The sequence below is a fragment of the Alligator sinensis genome, unplaced genomic scaffold (assembly GCF_000455745.1).
Source record: "Alligator sinensis unplaced genomic scaffold, ASM45574v1 scaffold54_1, whole genome shotgun sequence".
Classification (NCBI taxonomy): Eukaryota; Metazoa; Chordata; order Crocodylia; family Alligatoridae; genus Alligator; species Alligator sinensis.
The window spans coordinates 82,332-107,222 of record NW_005841962.1 but is presented as its reverse complement, the minus strand read 5'-3'; the positions used below and the strand labels follow the sequence as shown (position 1 = coordinate 107,222).

Here is a 24,891-nt window from a genome sequence, read left to right as displayed (position 1 = left end):
CCCCCCCCACTCCTTTCCCCAAGTAACACGCCCCCTCCCCAGCTGGGCAATTTGTCCCAGTCCACATCCCAGTGCTGATGCAGATGCGGCAGTGCTGGGAGCAGGGCCTATGCCCTGCTGCCACCTAGAGCGAGCCACACCTGCATTGCACCCCCCTCCCCTACCGGCTGGGGAAGCAGCAGGACATAGCCCCCACAGCTCCCCTCACTGAGGCAGAGGCAGGCACAGCCAGAGGAGCCCCCATGGCTGCCCTGCCTGGCCCAGCCCCCCAGAACTTAAAAAAAAAAGGCCTCGCAGTCACCAGCTGCAGGAATGGCGACTGGGGCCTCTGGGTGCTCATGGCAGAGCTACCCTGCACAGCACACGGCAGCAGGGATCACCCCCACCCCCTCCCAGGTGGCACCCGCACAGCAACTGTCGCATCATACAGGTGCAGAGCAGCTCCGCAAGGCACTGTGTGCTGTCTAGGAGCTGGAGTGGTTCCAGCAGTCACCCGGAATCTGTCAGCATTCAGCCCCAGCTCCCAGACTAAATTGTAACTAAATTTGTTTATGCACCATATGCAAGGGAAAATATTTTACACTTGCAGTTCAGGAACTATAGGTTATTAAACACCAGCACAAACGCAGGATCCATTTTAAGTGTAACCCAAAAAATACAATTTTAATTTCTTACCACAGTGATACTGACGGCATCATCAAACTGATGCATTAAAATACTGATGACTGCAGATGCCAGAAGAAGCATAATGAGGGGGTTTTTAAACTGAAAGAGCAAACAAACAGTAATTCAGCAACATTTCAGAACAATAGCTAACCTCTCCCTTCCAAGACCAATTCAACTGGTTGCGTTTGGAACAAGTTGAACTAATTAAACCATAGTTCTAAATCCTGGGTTAAACAAAAGCAAATAATACATCATTTTAGATATTCCACTTAAAAATGAGTTATTATATTGGACTATCAAGAGACCTGAGCAACCCATTTAGGTGAATATTTAATGGTCCAGAGAGCTTAGGACACTGTTTTCCTTAGATTTCTGGATACCCCTCTTCTGGGGATGAAGAGTGGGGAGCTTTTTTTTGTATGTGCTTCTCTATGTGTTTCAATAACATATAAAGAAGTTTGGGCTATGTTACAAATGCCTGCACTTGGAAAGAGAGGCTTGGTTCCCACTACTTCAGTGTCAAGGCAGAAATAAGCATTTTCAATTTATACTTCCTTGCTCTAAATTACATACAGTGTTCCTGCCACATCATATTATGCTTGCTTCAGATTTGTTAAAGTAAAACAAGAAAGGGTGAAAGGGTTCTATTTTTAGAAATGGGTTATAATGCCACCAGAGTAATAACTTTTAATGAAAAAAACCTTACAAAAAAGCATAAGAAACAAATTTTTAAAGGAAGTCCTACATAAGACTTGCACGAAAAGATAGAGCCTACTGACAACTGGGCTATGTATTGTCCATAGCCAATGCAGAGTCTGCATATCCGTTTCTGATTTAATGAAGTCAACTATCGGGGTTGAGTGTAATGGAAGAATATGCCTGTTGCATCTGGGAAAGTTTTAATGACAAGTACCAACAGCAGTGAGTGAGTTCTTAAAAAAAAAAAAAAAAAAAAAAACACCTAACATTTCCTCTGTTTGATAGCAACTTCCTGAGCAGACTCAAAGCTCAGAATTGTTTACCAGAATTCCTTGTGCTGAAACCCATGAACACTTCCAGTCCATGTGTTCATGCTCCCTTCCCCACACCACCCAAATCCACTATATTTCAAGAACAGAGGGTGGTAATGGTAGAAAGAAGATGGTATACAATTATATTCCTGCTCCTGCCAGCAGCAGAGAATTGGCTATGCCTCTGAAGCAATGCCAAGCTCAACGGTCCCAAACAATGTTTCTCAACCCATTTAGCCTCAAGATGCCCATCCATAACTTTTCTGAATTTTGGGGAATACCGAGTGAGAATCGTTGGTCTTCCTAGCGCCAGGTAAGAGCAGTGGCGGAAGGACCTAGCCCTACCTACTCTTTGCACTGCTGCCTCCTCCCTGCTCCCTATATCTGTACCTGAGGAGGTAAGGGCAGCTCTCACCACCAAGGCTATCCCTGAAGGATCTCACATGCTGAAAATGGCCCCTATGGTCCCTCCCCAGCCCTGGGAGCATGGGAGGAGTGAAGCTGATGAGCTGGGCTGCAAAAATGCAGCTCTGGCTCCACGTTCACCTGCCATTTACCTGCAGCAGAGCAAGCTGCTGGGAGCATGGGGGCTGCTGAGAGAAAGGGCCAAAAGACAGGCGGCCCTCAAAGCAGCTGCAGGCATCAGATGCCAGATGCACAGGACAAAAGGGGAGAAGCATTTCCCTCCTTACATGGGAGCCAGGCAGTACAGTACCCTTAAGGGGTGCACACAGAGTCCCAGCTGGGAACCACTGTTCTAGGATCTAGCCATCTATCACCCGGGAGTAAAATTTACAGCAATCCTTTTAGTTTCACTGCTACTCTGACAAGCTGCAAGAAACAAACTGACCAGAGCCTTGTGAACATCCTTAAGTTGTTCCAAAACAAACTAACTAAAAAAAAAAAATATCCAATCCCACCAATCCCAACCCTACATGAAGAGGAAACATAATTTAGGCAAGGGAGAAGAACACTGTAGAGAGACATATTGGCTCAGACACCCAACAAACCAAGACTGACAAAAAACACAGCCCTTCTTTTGATAGCATTTTTTCATATCACAGCAAAATTCTCATCCCTAAGGGCGCGTCCAGATGAGCACGCACATGCCTGTTGCCCCACCTCAAACCTCTTTGAGGCGGGACAACAGGCACATGCAAGAATGAAAAAAAAATTAGACCCCTGGATATCCAGGTGTCTAAAAAAACCACTCCGTAATAGAGTGGAGCAAGGCATGGTTCAAAACCGTGCCCGGAGCCAGCCCTCCAAAAGAGACGCTCTGGTTTTGGCCAGAGCATCTCTTTTGTGTTCCTGCTGCCCCTGGCACTGTCCAAGGTAAGTTGGGGGGTGGTTAGGACCTGGCCCAGCCCCATGTGGCTCACTAGTCAGGCCTTGCACCAGAGCAGGTTGCATGGCTCCCGGAGGCGCTTACAGGAGCCGCGCCTTCCAGAGCACTGTGACCTGCTCCGGTGCAAGGCCCGACTAGTGAGCCACATGGGGCTGGGCCAGGTCTCCACATCCCTCCACCCCCACCCCGCCACCAGCCACAGGGGGCAGAAGCAGGAGCCGGCCCTGGGGCCCGGCCCATGCTGACAGGAGCCGGCGCGGCATGCGGTTCTTGCAGCCAGGCCCTTCCTATAGTTGCAGGACCTGGCCCAGGGGCCACGCAGCTCATGTTCCCCGGCCTGGCACGCAGGGACCGTGTGGAGCTGAGCTGTATCCTGCCACCCCTAGGCGGCTCATGTTCCCTGGCCTGGCCTGGCCCGGCACGCAGAGACCACGCAGACCCAAGCGGGGTCCTGTCAACCTTGGGGCTGCTCGTGCCGCCCAGCTGCCAGGAGACACAAGCAGCCCCAGGGCCAGCAGGACCCGGCTAGGCTCTGTAGTCACCGCGTGCTGGGCCAGGTCCTGCAGCTATAGGAAGGGCCTGGCCAGGGGGCAGGACCCGGCACAGCACGTGGGAACCACATGCCATGCTGGCTCCTGTCAGCATGGGCCAGGCCCCAGGGCTGGCTCCTGCCTTTGCCCCCTGTGCCTGCGGGGGGTGAGGACTTGGCCCACCATGTGGCTTGCTAGTCCGGCCTTGCACCAGAGCGTGTCACAGGGCTCCGGGAGGCACGGCTTCTGTGTGCACCTCCCGGAGCCGTGCGACCTGCTCCGGTGCAAAGCCAGACTAGCGAGCCTCAGGGATCTGGGCCCAGCCCAGCTGGGCTGCAGAAGGGCCCCAGGACCTGGCTGGGCCTGGCACGCAGTCCCCACATGCCACACTGGGTCCCGTCACCATGGCCCCAGCCCGGCTGGGCTGCAGAGGGGCCCCAGGACCCGGCTGGGCCTGGCATGCAACCCCTGCATGCCGCACTGGGTCCTGTCACTATGGGCCGAGCCCGGCTGGGCTGCAGAGGGGGCCCAGGACCCGGCTGGGCCTGGCACATGGTCCCCATGTGCCACACCAGGTCCTGCTGCCACAAGACCAGCCTGGCTGGGCAGCAAGAGCAGCCCCAGGGGCAGCAGAACCAGGTTGGGCTCGGCACATGGTCCCCCCACCGCAGCTGTTAAACGTTAGTTATGGGCCCTGGGCAGAGGGGCTGGGGTCCTGTGGGGGATAGGGGCTATGGCCCTCCAGGCAGGAGCTGGGACCCTGGGCAGTGGCCGGGGGCGGGGGCATTCCATGTGTTGGGGGGGCTGCACCCTGTGGGGGCCAGGGGACCCACCCCTCCTGAGCAGCCCCCACACAAGGTCCCCCATACCCACAGTGCCTCCAGCAATTGCCCCACTCCTACACACAGACCAACCCACATCCCTCCATATCCATCCACCCCATTTCCCCCACACCCCTTATCACCCCCCTTTCTACAAACACCACATCCCCCCATCACACACCCATCATGTATGAAGAAAACCAGAAGCACACATCAACACATATAGGTATTTAGAATTTATTTTTTCGTGATGATAGAGACACTGGTAGGTTTCCAAACTGCTCTAACATTATAAACATACCAATAGAGTGTTTTTTTGCTTTAAATGTGGAAGAACATGGATTTTGGGGGATTTAAAAAAAATGGATTTGAGATGCTGCCGCAGCAGTCCAGCTGGCACAAGGGGTAGTGTCCCCAGATACCAATTGGCTGGGCCCCAGAAGCTCCAGAGAGCGAGCAGACCTGAGCTGCTTGCCAGGGCAGCTTTTTGTATGGATGGGGCCAGGACAGGGCAGCTTTTTATACTGCCGGGGACAGCACAGGTGCTGGCCCTGGGCTCTAGCTGCAGATCCGAGAGGAGCCAGGCAGGGTTATTTTGCCCCAAGTGGCACAACTTGCTCCACACCAAAGTGCATGTCTGAGCACGTGCACCGAAGCAAAAAGCTCCGGCTCAAATTTGCACCACTTCTATTTGAGCTGCTGCAAGTGTACATGCTTGCACGTGTGGACAAGCCTTAAGTGAGTATTCACAGCAGGGCACTGTCCCCATGTCTTACTCCTCAAAACCTTTTCTAGCTCTCCTTGCCTATTAAGGCATCTGTACTTTAGTAGGGCTTGAAAATTTATCCAATGCTCACACAGGTTCGTATCTAATCAGATTTGATCACAGAGGACAAATTTTTGTACAAATCTTCACATCCATAAGTCTCTTTACTGTTCTAGCCCCAGTTCTGTTGCCCCAGTTCTAAATGCAGACTAAGTATAAAAGTTACATTCACTTAAGACACTTGTGCCCCGACAGACATTCAACTTAAGACATAATGGGATCTAAATCTCAAACCCAACAATGATACAACCTGCCATGCCAAACATGCATGGCAGCAAGTGCAGTTCTGGGATTGGAGATTATACCTTGCTCATACTTGCCTTGGCCCAAGCAGACAATCAGCTCAACATACATAGCTTTATAGCTCCCCGTATACTGTGGCAGCTTAATGCCGGCCTCCCTATGCACCAGGAGTTGTACAAAACCTGTGCACTGCCTAACTGAGCAGCACAAGTATTTTTGGCAGGTCCTGGCCACAAGTTCAATCTAAGGTGCGATACAAACAAGCCAAAGTTATTCCACATTATATAAAATACTGTAATGCTCGATTAAATATAATGTTCCATACACGTGGAATGACTTTGTTCCTAATTTACTGCATTATCATGTCTTAAATCAAGTTGCACACATGGTCAGTTACTACTTAAGGTGGAATTAACTTGCTAATCATTTTTTAAATGTAACGTGTGTCAGGGACTCTGCAGGTAGCTGAATAGAAGGGCCTTTCAATATACCAACTACATTCTACTACAGGACCATCAATTTAAATCACTGTACTTAGTTTACCCATTTTCCCTTTCCATAATATGTCCCTAAATGTAGAGAACTGAAGAGTAGAGGGCAATATTTCTAGAAATGTAGGGATGAAACAACACTTACCTGTAAAATGTATTTTTTCCATAGTGGCTCATCCTCACTGATATCAAACTCATTCCATCCATGGAATGCCCGTCTATGACAAACTTCACAGTTTTTTAGGCCATTCTGAAGATCAGCCTATTAAAACACGTACAGAATAATTACAGACTATATCCATAGTAATGATAAGGGCATTAAAAAATTGTTTTCGTCATGGTAGCAACAGGTAAAGAAACTTTTCAGATTATAAAAAGATGGTCTACCCAAGATCCTACAGATACACTAGAATAGTGGATGCCGCTTCATGTCCCTGAAGATTTATACCTCCTTTCTGTAGAAACCTCAAGCCAGGTGACTAACCTGCTGACCATTTGTAGCTTTCAGGCTCTTGAGAATTAGGTCACAATTACAGTAACATAGCTAGGCAAGAATTTCAAAGGGGGCAATTTTCTGAAAGTCCTAAGCTCTTATTGGCCTCCAAAACCCCCGCAAAACTGTTTCATATACTAGCCCAGAAGTGCTTAACCTCTGGCTCGTGGGCCATATCCAGCCCACAGAGCCATGTTATCTTGCCCACAATGCTTCCCACAGGTCCAAAAATTTGGTGGCTCCCCTGCTGCCAAATTTCTGGATCTGTCAGGAAGTCCATGGATCAGATAACATGATCCTGCATGCTAGATCAGCTTCACAGGGCCAGGCAGAGATGGTGTGGCCTTGATCAGGCTGCACAGGGCCCACAGAAGCAGCCCAGAGCCAACCCAGGTGTACAGAGGCCAGGGAGACATAACGGGGCCATATCCTGGTACCTGGGGCCCAGCCCAGTACCATCGGGGGCCAAAAGGTAGAGCCCCATTGCACTAACCCAAGAGAACAACCACTGAGATTACTGACATAGAAGGACAACGTGCCCTGAAAGTTAACCCCAGATTTATAGATCCATAAACCTAAATAGGGGACAGCTTTCTTTGACCTTCCTCTACATTGTTACTTGAGAAACTGGCTAACTTCTAAGTGCTACTATGTCAAATAAAATCATATAAAATACTCAGATCCTTCAGAATGTGTTCGAAGAGCTCTTCTGCCAGGGCTTCCACTGAGAGGAAGAACAGACAACAACGAAAAAAAACTCTTGACAAAATACAGAAGTATTCTCAAGTCAACTGGCAAATCTAAAACCAACGTCAAAATAATTCATCTTTTTTTAAAACAGAATGTACTTAACTAATTTTACTGAAACATACTACCGTAAATGTAAATGACCTTAAAAGTGTGCCTATGAGATTATTTAAGATTGAAAAGAAATTTATAGAAAGATTAAATAAGACTTCTTGGTCTAAACGGGGGGGACGGGGGGGGGGACAGGATGGGACACAAAGCATTTCTGTTTATCTGGGTAAGTACTAATAATTTAAGGTGAAAGCATGTGGTTTTTTGGATTACAGTATATTAACATTACTAACTTTAAAAAGATACACACAAGTCTACAATTTTACAATTTATTTTAAAGAAATGTTTCTACAAACACTAGAGTTTAAACCATGATATCCATTAAAATAACTAAAAGTTAGTATTAAACTCAAAGACAAAGTAGTTTCTAAGAATTACAGAATCTTCCTTGCATAAACCTCTTTAATAGTTGCTGTTACAGTCTGGCCTTAATGTCTTCACAACTTACTTGAAGAATGCTTGCAACTTCATTAACTGGCAGTTCACTTGCTTTTTTGGAGGACAGTACAGGAATCATTGTCTCATTGTCACCGTTAGGGATTTGTTGAAGACGTGCAACCTAAGAAACAAAAGCAAAGTTGTAAGCTTGAGCAAAACTTAAAATAGTTCTAATTTTACTATATATGCTGCCAAAGCAAGCACATATACACTGGAACCATAACTGAGCATGATCAAGATTGAGTAACTTCAAGACATCCTAATATCTCTGTTTTAATCTTCATTTCACTTGTTAGAAAAGCATTAAAACTGGGTCTCTCATTTAGCACTACACCTAATAATGATTCAATTCATAAGATGTATTAGTGCATAGTAATAAAACAATATGTACACTATGAAAGCATAATTCTTATACAAGAATGTGTGTTAAGTTTTAGAAAACAAATTCTAAGATTAAACGAGTCTGCAATACCAGCTACAATATGAAATAATAATGACTGTCAGATTCTCCCCCTCCCATCATTAAAAAAAACTAGCGACAGATACCACCTAATGGATCACATGTACACACAATCCTTTAGCTCATTATTTTTAATGGCTGGGCAGGAAAGAAACAATCCTGGCAGTTCACAAATGAATTTAAAACTCTGCTTTTAGCTAGCTTTGCTAACAACTTCTTAACAAAAGGAGATTGCATCTAAACTATCAAAGACATCAGTTCACAATTCCTTTCCAATTATATACAAAAGGGTCACTTATTTTTTCTGGATATTTCGAAAAGGATAGCCGCCTTCAGCAAAAAACAGGGAAGATTTGACTTTAGATTGCTGTTACATCCCATATTAAATACAGACTCTTCAGGTATGGCGAACCATCACCTGCCATTATTACATATCATTATGGAACAAAAATGGTAAGAAACAGTATTTCTCTTCTGTTGAGAATAACTTCTGAAGTTATCAAAGGCTCTTTTACAACCAGATTCTTACAGCTGCAGTCTCCTAGGCCAACATGGTTTAAAGAAAAGCATTACTTGAAATAAGTGTTTGATCTGTACAAACATGAGAGTGATTTTAAAGAGAAAGCTGTCTATCCAGGTTGTGTTTTGCATAAAAAAAACCCCAAACCTTTATGAACATTTTAAAGCCACTCTGGCTGAAAACCACTGCTTTAGGCCTTCTTCCTAGAACATCACCCCATAGTATAAGCTGGCAAATACCTATATTTTTTCCTCTCTAGCCTTACACATTATAAACCCCAACATTCCTGGCTTTCTTGAATAAAGGGGCAGAGGTATCCTAGAGTTTGGAAAGAAAAAACAACTATTATTTAAATTTTCTAGTGCTTATCACCTCTAGAAACAAATTATGAACTTGCTCTAGAACAACTGATAGCATTTTAAAGTGCCTTGGACTAAGAGCAGTGTCTGTTCAGTTAAACCTGCATTCTTAGGTTGCATGGAAGAAGCTTATGCAGGGCAAGGAAAAGCAGAAAATCCCCTTCAGATCTCAGATTCACATAGGTGCTTGAAGGGCAGGCTCAGATTTTGAGACACTACTATTCTAGAATAATAGCAGGAAATCCCACTTACAGCTCTATGCAAATACCCCCTTTGAGAATCATGGGATTTACCAATATTTAATGTCCACCTGACAGTTTGGGCAACTTTTCTCTAAAGCTATAAATTCTGATTGAAGTTGCAATGAAAACCAGTGTAATATTAATGTTGCAAAGGTTATTCACCTTACCAACAAGACTACTATACTAGGCCAGAAACAAGAGTCATTAAATCTTAAAGGGATGGGTACTAGAGGTAGAAACAGCCACAAGCTAGCTGAAGCCTAGAGAAAGATATAGTTTTGACCAGGCTATCTGCAGAGGCTCAAGTGGAAAGTTATCCAAGTCTGAACAAAGAAGCCAGGTGATAAAGGAAGTGTTTAATAAAAGATACGCAGGCAGAACAGCTTATCAGTGAGGATGACTTTTTCACTACCCATTATTTCAACTGGAAGAACAAGGGCAAGGAGGCACAAGCCCTCAAGAAAGATCCCACATGGCGTTCCGCAAGCACAAGATTAAATTCACAACAGCTATTCCTAAGTAACTCCACATATACACAAGTCCTCAAGAAGCAATCCATGCCCATCTTCCACCTAGGAAAAGTTATGCCATGTTAATACAAACTTCACAATGCAAGTGCTAAATTTCATAACCTATACTAGCTGTTTTTGACAAATAGGCTCACAGCACCAGCAGTGACTAGTCACTAATTTACAGACTGAAAGTAAATTGAAACTTCTTTTCATGATGCTGCAATTGAGGACACAGAACACACACTTGGGCTCTAATAATGTTTACTATGTCGCTGTAAATCTTTACATGCCACCTTTTTACCAGCTTAAGTACATCTCTCTCTCCAAAGGGAACCAGAACTTGTGGTAGAAGTGATATCTTTTATTAAACCAACTAGATTTTTGCAAAAAGATTTCTTTAATTGCAAGCATTTGGGCACAAGCACCCTTCTTCAGGCATAGGAGAAAAGATTGTACAAATTCTCCTGGGTAGAAATGAAAGTTCATATTTCATAGGAGAGTTGAAGGTGTGGTAAAATCTCCTCTATGACCTCTACCACAAGTTCTGATTCCTTTTGCCTCTAGATCAATACAGCTACATACTGTACCTTTATCTGTCCAAAGCATTTAGTTAAAGGACCTTCCTTCAGCCACATTTCTTCAACAGCACCAAGGGATAGCCAAACTACTAGTACAGTTATTATGACAAATCTGGGCTTAAGAAATAACCACAGTCTAAACAATTCAGCTTTCCAGGTGATAACCAGTGCAGTTGTGAAAGTAACTGGCAGCCAGTGCAAGGGAGAGAACAGAAGTACAGCTTCTAATCTTGCCTTACCTTAGTATCAAGGGACCATTTAAAAGCAACTTGCCTTAGCATTGACTTTCTCCTGCAAAGATTCCCAAACACTCTCCACTGGCTCTTTATGTCTCAGTAATAAGTTCTTTATGATATTCAATGAATCAAATACCCCCAAATGCAAGTGTTAAAATGCACACAAGATCTAGATTGTCTATGTATGAAATCATAAAGCATGGAAGAACTAAAGCAGGCAAAATAATTTCCTCTAATTTCACTTGAAAAAACAGTTCAGGTCAGTGTTGTATTATTACCCTTTTTTAGCCTCTATACTTTTAAAGGCATAGACTACAATGTGAAATAGGCTTGGTTTACGTCAGGGGTGACAAACCTGTGGGATGAGTGCAAGCGGCACAGGCAGCCTCTGCATGGCATGCAGCAGATTAGGGAAGGGACACGCAGTACACCGGCAGAAAAGACAGGAAACAGAAAGCAAAGCAGGCAATTCAGAGAGGGAGAACATGGCTGGAAGCAGAAAGAACAGATCAGGCTGAGGAAGTGGATCAGAATGGCGCTCAGTCTTTTGGCTCAGATCAAGCAACTTGACCTCTTGTGGGTCAAGATCAAGTCGGGGGCATCTGAATTCCAAGACCTCTGGGCTTGGGCCTGCATATAGGATGCCTGCCAATGGATTTGGGAGCATCTAAAGTCCCAGGGTGAGAGCCCGGGATGGAGGATGCTCACCAGTTGCAGCACCATACATGGTGTTTAGAAAGATTGAGTTCTGCCTGCTCAACTGATACGCTTTTTGGAACAATTGAGTTCTATTCAACCAACCTGACTTGGAACATGAAATATATTTTATTTTTAAAAAGTGTGGGAATAATTTGTAGCACACTGCCCAAAAAAAGTTAACCCCCACCCCCTGTCTACATGGGGTGGAGGAAATCTTTCAACTGTAATACTGTTTCATGCAGGGCTGTCCAAGTGGCAGCCCACAGGCTGTATATGGCTCATGACAGGTTAAATCACAGCCTTTGGGGCTTGTCAATGTGGCTTCAAAACCCATGGGGCAAACATACTGCCACTAGCCACCTCACCACTTTGCACATTGCCAAATTCAGTTACCACTGGCAACTCAAATCCAAGTCAGGGAGAGATAAGTGGAGGCAGCCACTCCTTGTGTTCCAGAAAATCACCAATGTGAGCACTGACAAGCTGCCAGAGGTGGGGTGTCTTGCCCATGAAACAGATGCCCTGTGATGCAGACCTGGGTCAAATAAGCTGGACACATCCTGGTCTAAAGGGACAAAAGAAATCAAATATAAATATGATCTCCAATGCTCAAGTCCTTTTGAGATTTGCTTTTCAAGTTTTCAGTCACTTCTACGAAGTTATCATCCCACCCCTGAAAACCTTATTGGGTTGTCAACAGTTCTCAACCTTTTTAGACTCAGGGTATCCCTCATTAGACTCAAGACACCCCTCAGAAAGTGCCAGCTCTTAATTTTCACTTGATTTTTGACTACAGAAAACTGCTAAAGCAATTCCTCTGCCACAAAGAATGTGGAAAGACCACAACAGGTCAGAATCGCTTTAACCCAATGGGTTCCTATTTGAAATCTCTGGGTTTTTATCTTGTGCATCATGTCTACATATACTTAACAGTGATAACTGTGTGTGGTAGCCCACAACACCCTTAAAAGGATCAAGGGCTAAAAGGAAAATCATTGGGCTAAGCCTTAACTTCTTTCCATTCAAATATTTCAGAGAGATTAGGGCTGGAAGGGACCGCGGAAGATCATTGAGTCCAGCCCCCTGCCCAAGGGGCAGGAAGTCAGCAGGGATCATAGGATCCCAGCAAGACAGACATCAAAATGTCTCTTGAAGGCGTTCAAAGTACGTGCTTGAACAACCTCCGGCAGCAGTCTATTCCAAACCTTGGGGGCCCGGACAGTAAAGAAGTTCTTCCTTATGTCCAGCTTGAAACAGTCATGGAGGAGGTTGTGACCATTTGACCTCGTCATCCCTTGGGGCACTCTGGTGAACAAATGTTCCCCCAAATCCTGGTGAGCACCCCTGATAAACTTACAGGTGGCCACCAGATCTTGAGCCTACGCTTTTCCAGCCTGAAGAGTCCCATGGCTCTCAGCCTCTCATCTTAAGGTCTGCTTCCCTGACCTCTGATCATACGCGTGGCTCTTCTCTGGACCCTCTCAAGCTTCTCCACATCCTTTTTGAATTGTGGAGCCCAAAACTGGATGCAGTACTCCAGCTGCGGCCTCACCAAGGCCGAGTACAACGAAAGGATGACATCCTGGGATTTGCTTAAGAAGTATCTATGGATGCAAGCCAGCATTTTGCTCGCTTTATTAGCTGCAGCATCTCACTGAAGGCTCATGTTCATCTTGTGTTCAATCAGGACCCCCAAGTCCCTTTCGCCCATAGTGCTAACCAGCGTAGCAGTGACGAGCCTATAAACATGCTGCAGGTTTTTCTTCCCAAGGTGGAGAACCTTGCATTTTTCGGTATTAAACACCATCAGGTTCTCATCTGCCCATTTCCTGAGCCTGTCAAGGTCAGCCTGGATCACCCTCCCGTCCTCAGTTATGGATGCTTTACCCCAGAGTTTTGTGTCATCGGCAAACCTGGCCAGTCTGCTTCTGATACCGCTGTCCACATCATTAATGAAAAAGCTGAATGCTGTAGGCCCAAGGACAGAGCCTTGAGGGACCCCACTGATCACAGCGCAATGTGTTCTAGAATACTGTTTCTCAACCCATGGGTTGCAACTCAAAAAGTAGGCCACAAAAACATATGAAAGGGTTGCCAGCCTTTTAAAAATTTTTAAATATGTATTCTCATTTAAAGGAGAAAAACATGGGAAACTGTGTGGGGGGTAGGGGGGGCCGGAACTGGCCATCAATGTTTACAAATGGGTCCTGGTACAAAAAAGGTTGAGAACCACTGATCTAAAATAAAAATAGGCTGCCCATAAGAGTATGATCTCCTCACAGTTAAAAACGAATGCGGCAACATGAGCAAGGCAAGATAACTAGAACTCCTTTGCTATTTTGTAGTTGAAAAACAAGTATTAAGACCAGGTAAGAATTTGAGCATGGAAGGAATTGAGGCATTTGGAAAAGTATATGCATACTTTATTACAAACAGAGATGGTACCAAGGCTGCTTAACATTTATGGGGTTGGGGTATGGCGAACCCAACACTTTTTTATGCCTAGCAATTTTGCCAAAGTTTTGCATTTCAGGATTAGTCACACGGGACAATCCAGCATAGAAAAAAGTTCCTTCCCCACAGAAACTTTGTTGTTCCTCCATACCAGAAATGCGATTTTACCAGATCAATCACAGATATTTCAAAGTTAGTATGTGAATAAAATGTCAGTGAGGCTAATGGTGGATCCCTGCTGAATAATTCCCTCTTTCAATTGTCCAGACCTAGAAAAGCAGCCCTGCTTCAAGGAATCTGGCTTTTATTGGAGGTGCAGTGGCAATTCTTTAGCTGTTTTTCAGTGCTGAACAAGTCCCTTAAGAGCCAGATAAAAACAACTCAAATATATCCTTAACGCTTTTCCTGTCTTTTACGTGAACTATCTGAATAGCAAAAGATTCTTCCCTGTCCAGGAAGTTATTTCAGGGAAAGTTACATTCCAGTTTCAAATTATATACAAGCATTCATGCTTTGAAGTGTAAAAATATACAACAAACTTCTAGGAAGTTTCACATATAGGAAAAGGTGCTAAAGAAAAAGCAGGTCTACAGAGAGAAAGTCTTGTTTATGAACAGAAAGAGCATTTTGTAGGAATTTAATCAGGGATGCTAAAGTTTTTATGGGAAGAAACTAGGTCTTCCTCGGGAGCTTCGATTACAGATTGCCTCAGGGAAACGGATCCTCTCTCAGGACCTTGAAGTTGGTAACAGATTCCATAAAAATGCTGGGCTGCAGCAGTTATCAAGAGGTCACTTAATCGTCTTTCCCTCCTCTGCTCCAACATCCCAGCTGAGGCATGATTAGCCATTTCTACACAATCCACAACATCCCAAAGCAGCCTGCATAACTATCCTTAGTTATGACAAATTTTAATATCCAAGTTAACACTTGCTAAAGATTAAGCTAATTGTTTCTTGTCATAACCCCACTGGGCATGGAGAACATTTGATCACTGCCCTCTTTATAACTTCTCATGTACTGGAAGACTTGTTACAACCACGTGGATTATATACATGGGGGATTTACTTCAAAGTGAGCTTTGGCAAAGCAACTCCTTCACACTAACTGGTATGCAACAGCCATGTCTTGCTTTTATTTCATTGCTTCCATATGGAGTTTCCTAGAAAGAATGAAATTAGCACTGTGGGTAAATATCCCATACTTCTTTGCACCGCTAGGGACAGGGCCTATGCACTATGGGACTGCTCCCATAGCACACAGTAGGAGTCAGAGGCCCTACCACGCAGTGCAGCCAGGACTAATTACCTAGATGGTCAGACAGCCTGAAGCTCTGGTTGGCAGCCCCACCTTGGCTAAGAAACCAGCCGGCCACTGTTAGGGCCTCTTGATTTCTGCTGAGGTTAACAGTCTCCTCATTTAAGTCCACCAGTGGCAGCAAACTGGCAGCCAGCCAACAGTTCTGCCTGAACATCTGCCATTGTAAAAGCCTCTCTGGATCTTGTGCTCTTTGGTTTTCTGGTTTTTGACTCTGCTTCTCAACTCTGGATTTTAGAAACTCTAGCTTTAGCTAGAGCTTTAGCAACCTGCTTCTCAACTCTGGATTTTAGAAACTCTAGCTTTAGCTCAGCTTTAGCAACCTGGTCCCTGACTCAGCTTGTGACCTGGACTCTGCCTCTGCAATCCCACCCTGGATCTGATCATTTGGACTCAAGCTCCTGCTCCTGTGTGGCTCAGGGTTCCCCCAGCTCCTGTCTCCAGCCCTTCCCTGGTGGCCTACCCACTAGGTCAGACCACTTATGGCCCAGTCCTTCAAACAGGGCTTCTAAAAGAAACTGCGCACAAACAAACACACACTAAAATTATAACTGTCACAACCCAAGGGTGTGATTTTTGTTTTTGTGTGCGCTTTGGCACCACTGAATTATTTCCCCGCCAATTCGTAGCTTTCTTTGCAGTATGCATTTCTTCTTTGCAGCACAGAGACGCATGGTGCAAAGAGTTCCCGCCATTTGTATTATAATTCGAGCCCCATTATTGGCTTGCGTGAAATTATTCACACATGGCGGCTAGTGATTGGCTTGCTAGCCGTATAAAAAGCTTGAGTGGTTTCCGCCCAAGTTGGAGGACTCCACGAACACCGGGAGGAGGAGACTTCACGCTGTGTGAAGATCTCTAAGCGCTGCGGAGTCTATTGGACTCAGTGCATTTCAAGCAGGCAACAGAGGTCTGATCAGCCTCTAGCCTCTCTCCGTCGCCGTTCGCAATCCTCGACGTATCCCTCTCCCTGCGCGCAAAAGGACCCACAGCGCCTCAACAACTCCGTGGGAGAGACCCGAGCTTGTTGTAGTCCTCAAACGAGGATTTAATCGGAGCTGTGCCTGGGAAACTGTCCAGCCTACACCGCGACCATCTTCGGTATAAGTAAACAATCTTGAATCAACCATTACGCGTCCGTGCCTAATTCTAGCGTGTCGCCTGTTCTCTCTGATCCAGCGTGCCCGGGCTGCTGGCCACAGCCCGAGCGGCGTGAAAAAGGGCCCGGATCGCTCCCGGTCCACACAATAGCAACTCTTCACATCATGTGCTCTTCACACGATCTGCTCTTCTCAGATGGCTGGTGCCACTTCCAAACTCTTAACAGAACATCATGGGTGAAAGAGCTCTCCACAATGAAACCATGTCAGAGAGGCATACACAACAGCTGTGCTGATGTATTTGATATGCCAATGCCAGATAGCTGCAATTTTTGCAGCAGCAGCTATAGCTTCCCTTTCCACACCTAAAACTGGAACTAGAGAACAAAAAGCAGATAACTCAAGATTGAGATACTGCTTTCAGGCTCAAGAAAGAAGCACTGACTAGTGAGAGGACTGTGCTGCAGCCCTAAATTGCTCAGCAGTGACTGCAAAACTTCAGAAATGACAGAGGGGCTTTTCCTGGAAATCCATATAAAAGAATCCTGTGTCCTGCCTCTGCAGCTCAAATACAAGTCTTCCCTTGCCTTTTCAGAATAATTTGGTTAGGACTGCCTGGAAATTCAGCAGAGACAGACTGACTGGAAGGGCTATTGTGACATGTGCGTACCACTATTTAAAAAAAAAAAAAGTGGTGTCACTGCATGCTGCAAGGCTTACTGATCTTCAGAAAGTTACTAACACCATATTATTTTCCAACTGCACTGGCACAAGATACCAAACCCACATTCCCCTGGCCTGAGTCATTGAATTCATAAATGAAGGAGTACTTTTAATGTTAATAAACAATAGTAACCTATGGCCTATACAGGTTAGCCTGAAAAAGTTGTAGAATTTAAAGGACTCTTGCCTGTTTTCACTAATGGAAAACAGGCAATTTGCCAGTGCAGCTCTCACAGATGGTATCAACTTTTACTCTTATTTTAAGAAACCCTCTAGTACCCTAGCTAATGAAGCCTTTTACTGGACATTTAGACCCCCAAATATCCATTCAACTAATGCCTAAGCAGCTGAGAAATGACAGTGTTGTGGGCCTTCAACAGGCCAAGTAAACCTATCTCAAAATTTTAACTTAATGATCTGTTCTGCACAGCATCCATGAGAGCTAAACAGATTCAAAGATTTGCAGGATGTTTTGGGGAGCCTGAAAGACCCCTCTTAAATGACAATCACCAGAACACATTCTCCATAATGTCTTGTGCACCTACTTTGATGAAAGGCTATAAATATTTTTATATGCAGTTGGCAGTATTTGCAATAAGGAGTTGCTTCTCCAGTCTTCAGGGTTTGCTGCGCATGCCTTATGTTTAAAATTCTTAAGAACACGTTTCTAACTTTTATTGTTTTTGTAATTCAAATACCACGGCATACTAGGCTAGGCAGATTTGTTATCTGTGTGTGGGGTCTGTTGTGAATACTATGTCAATAGCCATGAATTTTGCAAATGGCAAAATCAGCTGATGGACAAATAAAATGCACACAAACATGCCCACCCCCCACCACAGATTCTAAGCAAAACATGACTTAATTGCCCTTAAAGTACAAGCCAGTGCTAATACTGCCAAAATATGAGAACAATAAGAACCACAAAAACAGCAGGGAAATGCAAATAAAGATTTAAAAATTCAGAGCTTCAACCTCAAAGGCTCAAATCACAGTGAGCCCTCTTCATGATGGGAGTGGTGGCAGCAATCCAACATCTAAGTTAGGTTAGTATTGAAGGAGTTGTTTTCTTTTTCGGGCTAGGAGTCCTAACACAAACACTTGCTCCCAGTAGGGCAAATCTGCAGTATTATGGCAGGGGAATCCAGTGGTTACTGTGCAGAGCCAGAGGGAATGGCAAGAGAAGGGAAAAGGCATCCTGGATGATGAAAGCTCTCCAAAAACACTTGCTTCTTCCTTTATCAGCTGCTTATGCATCTCTGTACCTGCTTGCATGGTCCACTTAGATGCAAGCAAACTCTGGTCAGTCACCACAACCCTTGCCCTCCCTTCTCCCTCACCCCCCAAATCAGCTTTTATGTCAGATTAAATCCCCTACATCAATTTTTTTGCCTTTTTTTTTTTTAGCCACTACCCTTTTCTTTTTCTTGCACCAGAAAAAACAAAACTTTCTAAGCTAACAAGATGTTCATGGTTTGGTCTCCATGATGATTAAGTTTCTCTCATCCCCCCACATTTTGGGGGGGGGGGGGGGGGGGGGGATGATGCCTACAGACCCTCTTTTCCAATCTTTGCAAATGGCAAGTCTTTTACTACCTTACCTCTCTGTCTTTGGAATTACGATGAATGTAGCTTCCTCAGCACAGATTGCTACTGCCAGGTGGGTGGCTGGCTGGCTAGCCAATTCACTGTGTCAGATACGCTGGAACGCTGCTCTACTCCTTCATTTCACACTAGGGAGGAACCATAAATCATAGGGCCAGGTTTCTGTTAACAGCATATTTGTGGCATTACACTGGTTGCCTAGAGGTCCTGATGAAGCCAAGCTAGCAATTCTGTCTATACTTCTGCTGGCCTCACTAAGACTTGAGGATGTGGCTTTGAATCATAGGATGAAAGCGCCCCCCCCCCCACATCATAAAAGACTTTATAAACACTAAAGGGAACCAAATAAGATATGGTACTGTAGTGAGAAGAGCAGAGCAATGCTGCCTCCTGATAAAGTGCACAGTTAAAAGGGCACAGGCTTCTGTTTTGAAGAGGCAAAGGAGCGAGTTCTGCCCTGTAGTTATAATGCTCTACTAAAGTACTTCCTTAATCTCAAATTCTACTCTGTACTCCCTGTAGACATGCCAAAAGGTCCCAGTACTATTAATACAATTTTAATGGCGTTTTAGGCCTCTTTGAAGTTATTGTCTGTACTTTGTAAATCATTATACTATGCACTGCCTACTTCTAGTTTGCATACTGCTACAATATTTTCTAGGAGACTAAAAAAAATGCATTAATAAATATTAGCTAATAAAAGGCTCAGACCTGCTTTACGAGAGCCCCTCCAAGATCTCACAGACATCCCAACCTTTGAAGTTGCTGTGTAGTATCTTTACTTGCAAGGACATCTTTTGGAAGAAGTCCATTTCTGAATGTGAAACTGTCCTTCACTTCAATCTTCTGTCTTCAAGGGAAGTGTACTAAGTGTTTCTAAACGTGCTTGAAGGGGGAATGAATTAATTATCATGACCACCTTGCTTTCTGCCCTGGGAGGGCCCTGCAGTTTTGTTTTTTTTTAGCAGCATATGCAGTATTTTCTTTCTGTTAAGAACATGTGGAGGCAGAACACTGTTTATCCTAGTACAAGAACCAAAGAGAGACACTGGGACAAACATGGCAACTATGAGAACAGGTCTCCAAGATGGCTCTCTGAACTGACTGCCCTGGGCCCCACAGACAGTTGTGCAGGTAGTCACCACCCCCCTCCTCCAACCCTGCCGCCACCAGCTTCTGCAATCGGTCACCCCTCCCTCCCCCCCTCCCCCAGCCCCACACAGGCTGATCTGCCCCGGGCCCTGCACATCCTTAGAGACAGCTCCAGTAGGAAACAAAGCTTAAGTGTATATTTTACCTGATCTCTCATTAACAGCTCATTACTTGCTTATGAAACTAACACTGAGCATTTGGGGTTCAAGAGCCTCTAAAATGACTAAAATCGGAGTAAACTGTGTAAGGCTCTCATCTTCCAGGGAATCCTCATGTTCTCGGTCAAATCTTCCCACAGCAGATTTTGAGCTTTAAGCATAAAGGAAAGGACATGCAGCAGTGTCACAGGATACTGGTCTAATTCAAAGCCTTCTGCCCTTGTACAGCAAAAGGTGGCTTGCAACAACACAGCACAGCTTACCCTTTGAGATTCCTGAAAAGGCTTCCTATGGCACTTCTTGACCTTGGCTCAATGCTTGCAGGACTTCTCTGCATACAAAGAAAGTCTCCTTTGGCATAGTCCCTATCTAGCAACCAGAAGGTTACAGCCCCAAATGATCCAGCAATTTCTCAATTAAGAGGGAGAACAGAGCTAGAAGTTAAAGCAGCTGCTACTGGAAACAAAAAACAAGAAAGTTGAAAAACAAAAGGATTGGTAGAATGTATATTGCCAGTCCATTTTAGTGTGGACTCAAAAATTCAGGTTGTTTGAGGTGAATGGCAGCATTTAGTCCTGAAACCTGATGTACAATCCCCCCCGTCCCCACACTCCCATCCCCGTGTCCCCCTTTCCCCCCACCCATCAGCCTTGAATTCTACTTGTTAAGATACAAAGTACTTGGTTTAGAGCTGAAATGGGTTACCACACTTACCCAGAATATACACTTACTTCTACTTAATGTAAGTAGTGCTCGTTAATGGCACAAAGCTATCTATATTGTGGTATTTACAGACCAAAACTGACTAGGTCCTGTCATTTTTCAAGGCTTCAAATAGTCAGTTTTAGGCATAAAGACTCAGAGTGCATAAAGATTCAGACTGCCAATTACTGTCCAGCCATACCCACTATTAGACAATGAAATGATCAAAATGTTTTCCTTCAGCTGTTAAATCTCTTTAGTTTGAGGCAATTTAATACTATTTTGTACTGGATGGTAGGATACTATCATTAAGGAAAAACCATTTAAATGGAAAAAAGTGTCTTCAGAGGATGAAAGGTATGCTTAGATTGGTTATCCTCAGCAAATACCATGGAAATAAGTGTTCTGGTCAAGATATAACCCAGTATACATTCAGAATTATCAATTCAAACACAAACAAAAAGAAGCACTTTTATTTTTGTACATACACAAAATGAAACAAAGGGTTTCGCCACGATTCTAAATTCTAAAATCCTCTCTAAAGGTAAGATATGTTATGTAGGATGGGATAAAAAGTCAGACAGGCATTTATTGTGAGAGTTAATACTGTATTATAAAACAGAACTCTAATCATTTGCCCAGGATGAACAGTGACAATTGTGACTGTCAGTCAAAAAGTATTCAGAGCAGCAAATTCATGGCTAAGTAATGAATGAAATATTCAGAGGTTTTGGCAGCTCTTAGTTTCTCCCTGGTTAAAACTGCCTCCTTGAGAAGCCCTTTTATACAATGCAAGTTAAGCATAAGAGTCTTACGCATATTCTTAAGCAAAACAGGAGTATAGAGCCCCTGTGTTTTTATGCAAGATGCACGAGAAAGAAGTAAGTACTGCCCCAACACAAGAGCTTGATATGTAAAAGATAAGCTATGCCATATCACTTCAGCTGTAGACTTCCAGGATGAAATTCTGGACCAATGAAGTCTAGGACAAAGTGTTATCAACTAAGTAGGGCAGGATTCCATTCCCCCTCCCATCAAAAGTCTAGGGTGTTGACTTTACTTGAGCAGACTCTGGACCGAGCTGGAGAAGTTATTCCACTTACTATCCAATGGTTGTAAGAAATCTTGTAAATATAAGAGAGTAAACAGATGTGTAGACAGAGAGAGGATAATAAAGTAAGGCTAACCAGTTTCAGTAACGTTATCTTGTGGGCATCATATATTCTGGAACAAAAGGGATTCTGGCAGTCTGTACTTGATCACAGCCAATGTGCTGTCTATTTTAAGACTAACAGTAACTAAGATCATTTCCTACTATTAAGCCCTTAGACTCTTTTCCTATATGACAAACTCATGTTGCATGAAATAATTTCACAAACTGAAGCCAATAAGTCATTTTTCTAGCTGCAGCATACTTCTTATTACCACAAAAATTTAGAGACTCAATTATATAGGATTGTATAAAGAATAAAGAAGGAAGTAGAAGCCACAAAAACAGATGTTCAAGGTGTCAAAGCTAGAAGTCTTAACACTGAACTATGCAAATCAGATGCAGTGTGAGTTTGAGTTTCATTCTTAACAGTTAATAAGAGTTCTAGTAAGAGACATTAAATTGCCAGTACATCTGGAAATTTTAATTTCCTATTTAGAGACAGATTAAGGAAAAACAAAAGCAACAATTTTCAATCTTGTTCTGAAGAAAACAGTAGATTAGGTGCTTTGAAGCACATACAGCTTTCATCCCCCTCTCTAATCATCAACCAATAGCTAGATTTTAATATGCAGCATAGCTAGCTAACCTGATAAACCTAAGCACCTCAAATTTTTAATAAAGAACCCATTTAAAAAGATGAGAGACAGGTAGGTATCGAACACTATTCACTGCAGTTAAAAGAGGATAATTTGTGCAACTTTATGCCTTCCACGACAAATGCAGAAGAGGGTCTCTTCTATATCCATCTTTTAATACTTTTTAGGAATCTACAAAGGCAAAGAATATCTGCAATGCAAAAACAACAATACTGAAAATACCTTAATTTCATACTTCTCCCAGAAGTCTGTCTTCAGGGTATAGAGCTCTTATACTGTGAAACAAAACATGAGGGCAAGCAGGAAAGATCTGGACACACTTCCACAAAAAAGGTTCTCTAATAAAAAGCAAAACAATCTTAGGAGCTCAGCATGACACTATACCCAGGCAACAGTTTTCTGTAATCATGGAGAGTACTCCCTGAATGAAAACTACCTGCATGCCAGCAGGGAAAGCAAACATTTACCTAAATTAAACCCTGCCTTTAACATGTCTTGAATTCTGCACACGTTAAAGAGAAACAGTAATAGAAATTTATACTGAATTTCATTCTCCAAGTCAGCCCTGTGTTCCTTAATGTGGAATGTAGCTGAAACCTTTCAGGATGTCAAAGTGTATTCAAGGTATTTGATGTAATCAGTTGACAAGTGTCTAGTCTTTCAGCACCAATTGGAGGAAGTCTGCTAAAAGGAATTCAAAGGATTGCTCTTAAAGGCCTTGAACTGGCACCAGGTTTGTGGAGAACACAAAGAGGAGATGCTTTACTGGTTGTCAGTGCATCTGAAAACAGATAGGACCGTGACCGGCTAGGCTGATAATTTCTTATTCAGACCATTACGAGGTTTCAGGGGAACAACATCTGAGAAATTAAAGATGCTTCTCAAACAGTCTGAAAGACAAGGCAGAAGGTGTTTTGGCGTTCTGCCAAAACTAAAACACAGTGTCACCCAGGAGAAGTGATATCCAGAGACTATGTTATTGATTACAGCCCTCCACATTCTGTACAGTTTCTCTAGGCTGTCAAAGCATGCTTCTGTGTTAAATCCCAATTCACTCAAGGCATTTGGGAAGATCAGGGACATAAGTTCCCAAAGACAAAGTATTCATAAATCAGTTCATCTTGTCAATCACCAGCTGTTAGCATCTCTGGAGGAGATATTCAGACCAGAAAAAAAAATAATAATAATAATAATAATAAACCTTTAAAGCCTCAGTCTACTCCCATCCGACATATTTTAAAGGCTCTAACTAAGCTTTGCAAGTGAAAGCGGCTACTAAGTGAAAATGTAAGCTTCCCAGCACCCTAGCAAGATAGTACAACATTGTGCACATTTAAGTTGTAATGGTGGTATAATTGTAATAAGCAAGCTAAATGTCAGAGGTTAGCATGACAGGTTGAAAGAAGCGAGTTAAAAACTGCTCAGAGTACATTTAGCAGTTTTATGCTAGTTAGATCTGGTTTAGGACAACACATAGCTTAAACAGAGGATAAAAACTGGTGTATGAATATTAAATTAGGGTAGTACCTATTAAAAACATTTTCAAATTTTGGACCTTTAGTAAGCTTTTTGATTTACAGCCAAAACTAAGTACAAATATGTCGGGTCATCGCTGAATCTTTGCTCTTCAGCCTTGAACTATGGTTCTTGCTGAATGGCTCATCTGCAGATGAGCCAAGATAAGCACTCTTTTCAAGCTTAAATTTGAAAACTTAGGCAAGAAGTCCCTTTCACTAGCAGGTTGGCCACCTGCTAAAGTTTTTAAAAGCCTCTGAGATTTAGAAAAATTAATATTTCTATTCTCTCAAATGTTTATAAAATAGTTATTTCTGTAAGTTTGCTACTAAAATGCATTTCCGTTTACATCTGTGAATATTTAATGTGGATGGGACTGACTCTGAACTTTTCTTGGTCCTCAGAACACCTCTGGGAGAGGGGAAGGGGTCAATAGTAGGTACTGCTACCAATTCATGCTCCATGAGCTAAACAATCTTTGGCTGACCCCTTGGTAACCACACAGCTTCAGTTACTAAGGATACAACAAAAAATATAGTATTCTAATAATGAACAAATGTTGAGGTAGTTGCATCTTGCACAGTCCCTAGCAGCTAAACCAAACTTTTTCAGGATTGAACATGTATTAAGATGACAAGAGCAAAATTAGCTTGACCGCAATAACAAGTTTTCCAGTAGGTGGTTTGAGAAGTTATTTTGTACTATTTTTTTTTGTGCCAGTTGTAGATGCCAAATGAAGCACAGCACAGGATTCAGGAATAATGCTTTTACATGCCAAAAAGCAGCTCCACAAATTTAGACTAAAACTGCTTTCTTATTTTTGGTAGCCTATTATTTTAACCCTTCCAACAGCTAGAATACACTGTTTACACACCAATAGAGCAGGGTGCACCACCAGGGAACTACCATCCCCTCTGGTAGGGAAAAGGGGGGTGGGGCGCAACTAAGAGGCAGCTGTCAACATGAGAGGGAAGGGCAGGAAAAAGCCAGGAGGAAGAGGGCTTACTTCTGGTAAGCAGCACCTAC

The 24,891-nt window shown here is 43.7% G+C and overlaps 1 protein-coding gene across 5 annotated transcripts in view; it reads right to left on the bottom strand.

Moving 5' to 3' along the window:
- Positions 1-24,891, bottom strand: part of ATP2C1 (ATPase secretory pathway Ca2+ transporting 1) — a 105,478-nt gene that overhangs the window by 48,254 nt on the left and 32,333 nt on the right. For all 5 annotated transcript variants that reach the window (XR_003093287.1, XM_025200256.1, XM_025200255.1 and 2 more), the window contains 3 exons: positions 7,735-7,845; positions 6,081-6,197; positions 676-765 (listed from right to left, as the gene is read on the bottom strand). Coding sequence is in view for 4 of the 5 variants with exons in the window: in XM_025200255.1 (XP_025056040.1) it covers positions 676-765; positions 6,081-6,197; positions 7,735-7,845 (318 nt within the window). In the remaining variant the exon portion in view is untranslated. The remainder of the gene's footprint in view (positions 1-675; positions 766-6,080; positions 6,198-7,734; positions 7,846-24,891) is intronic.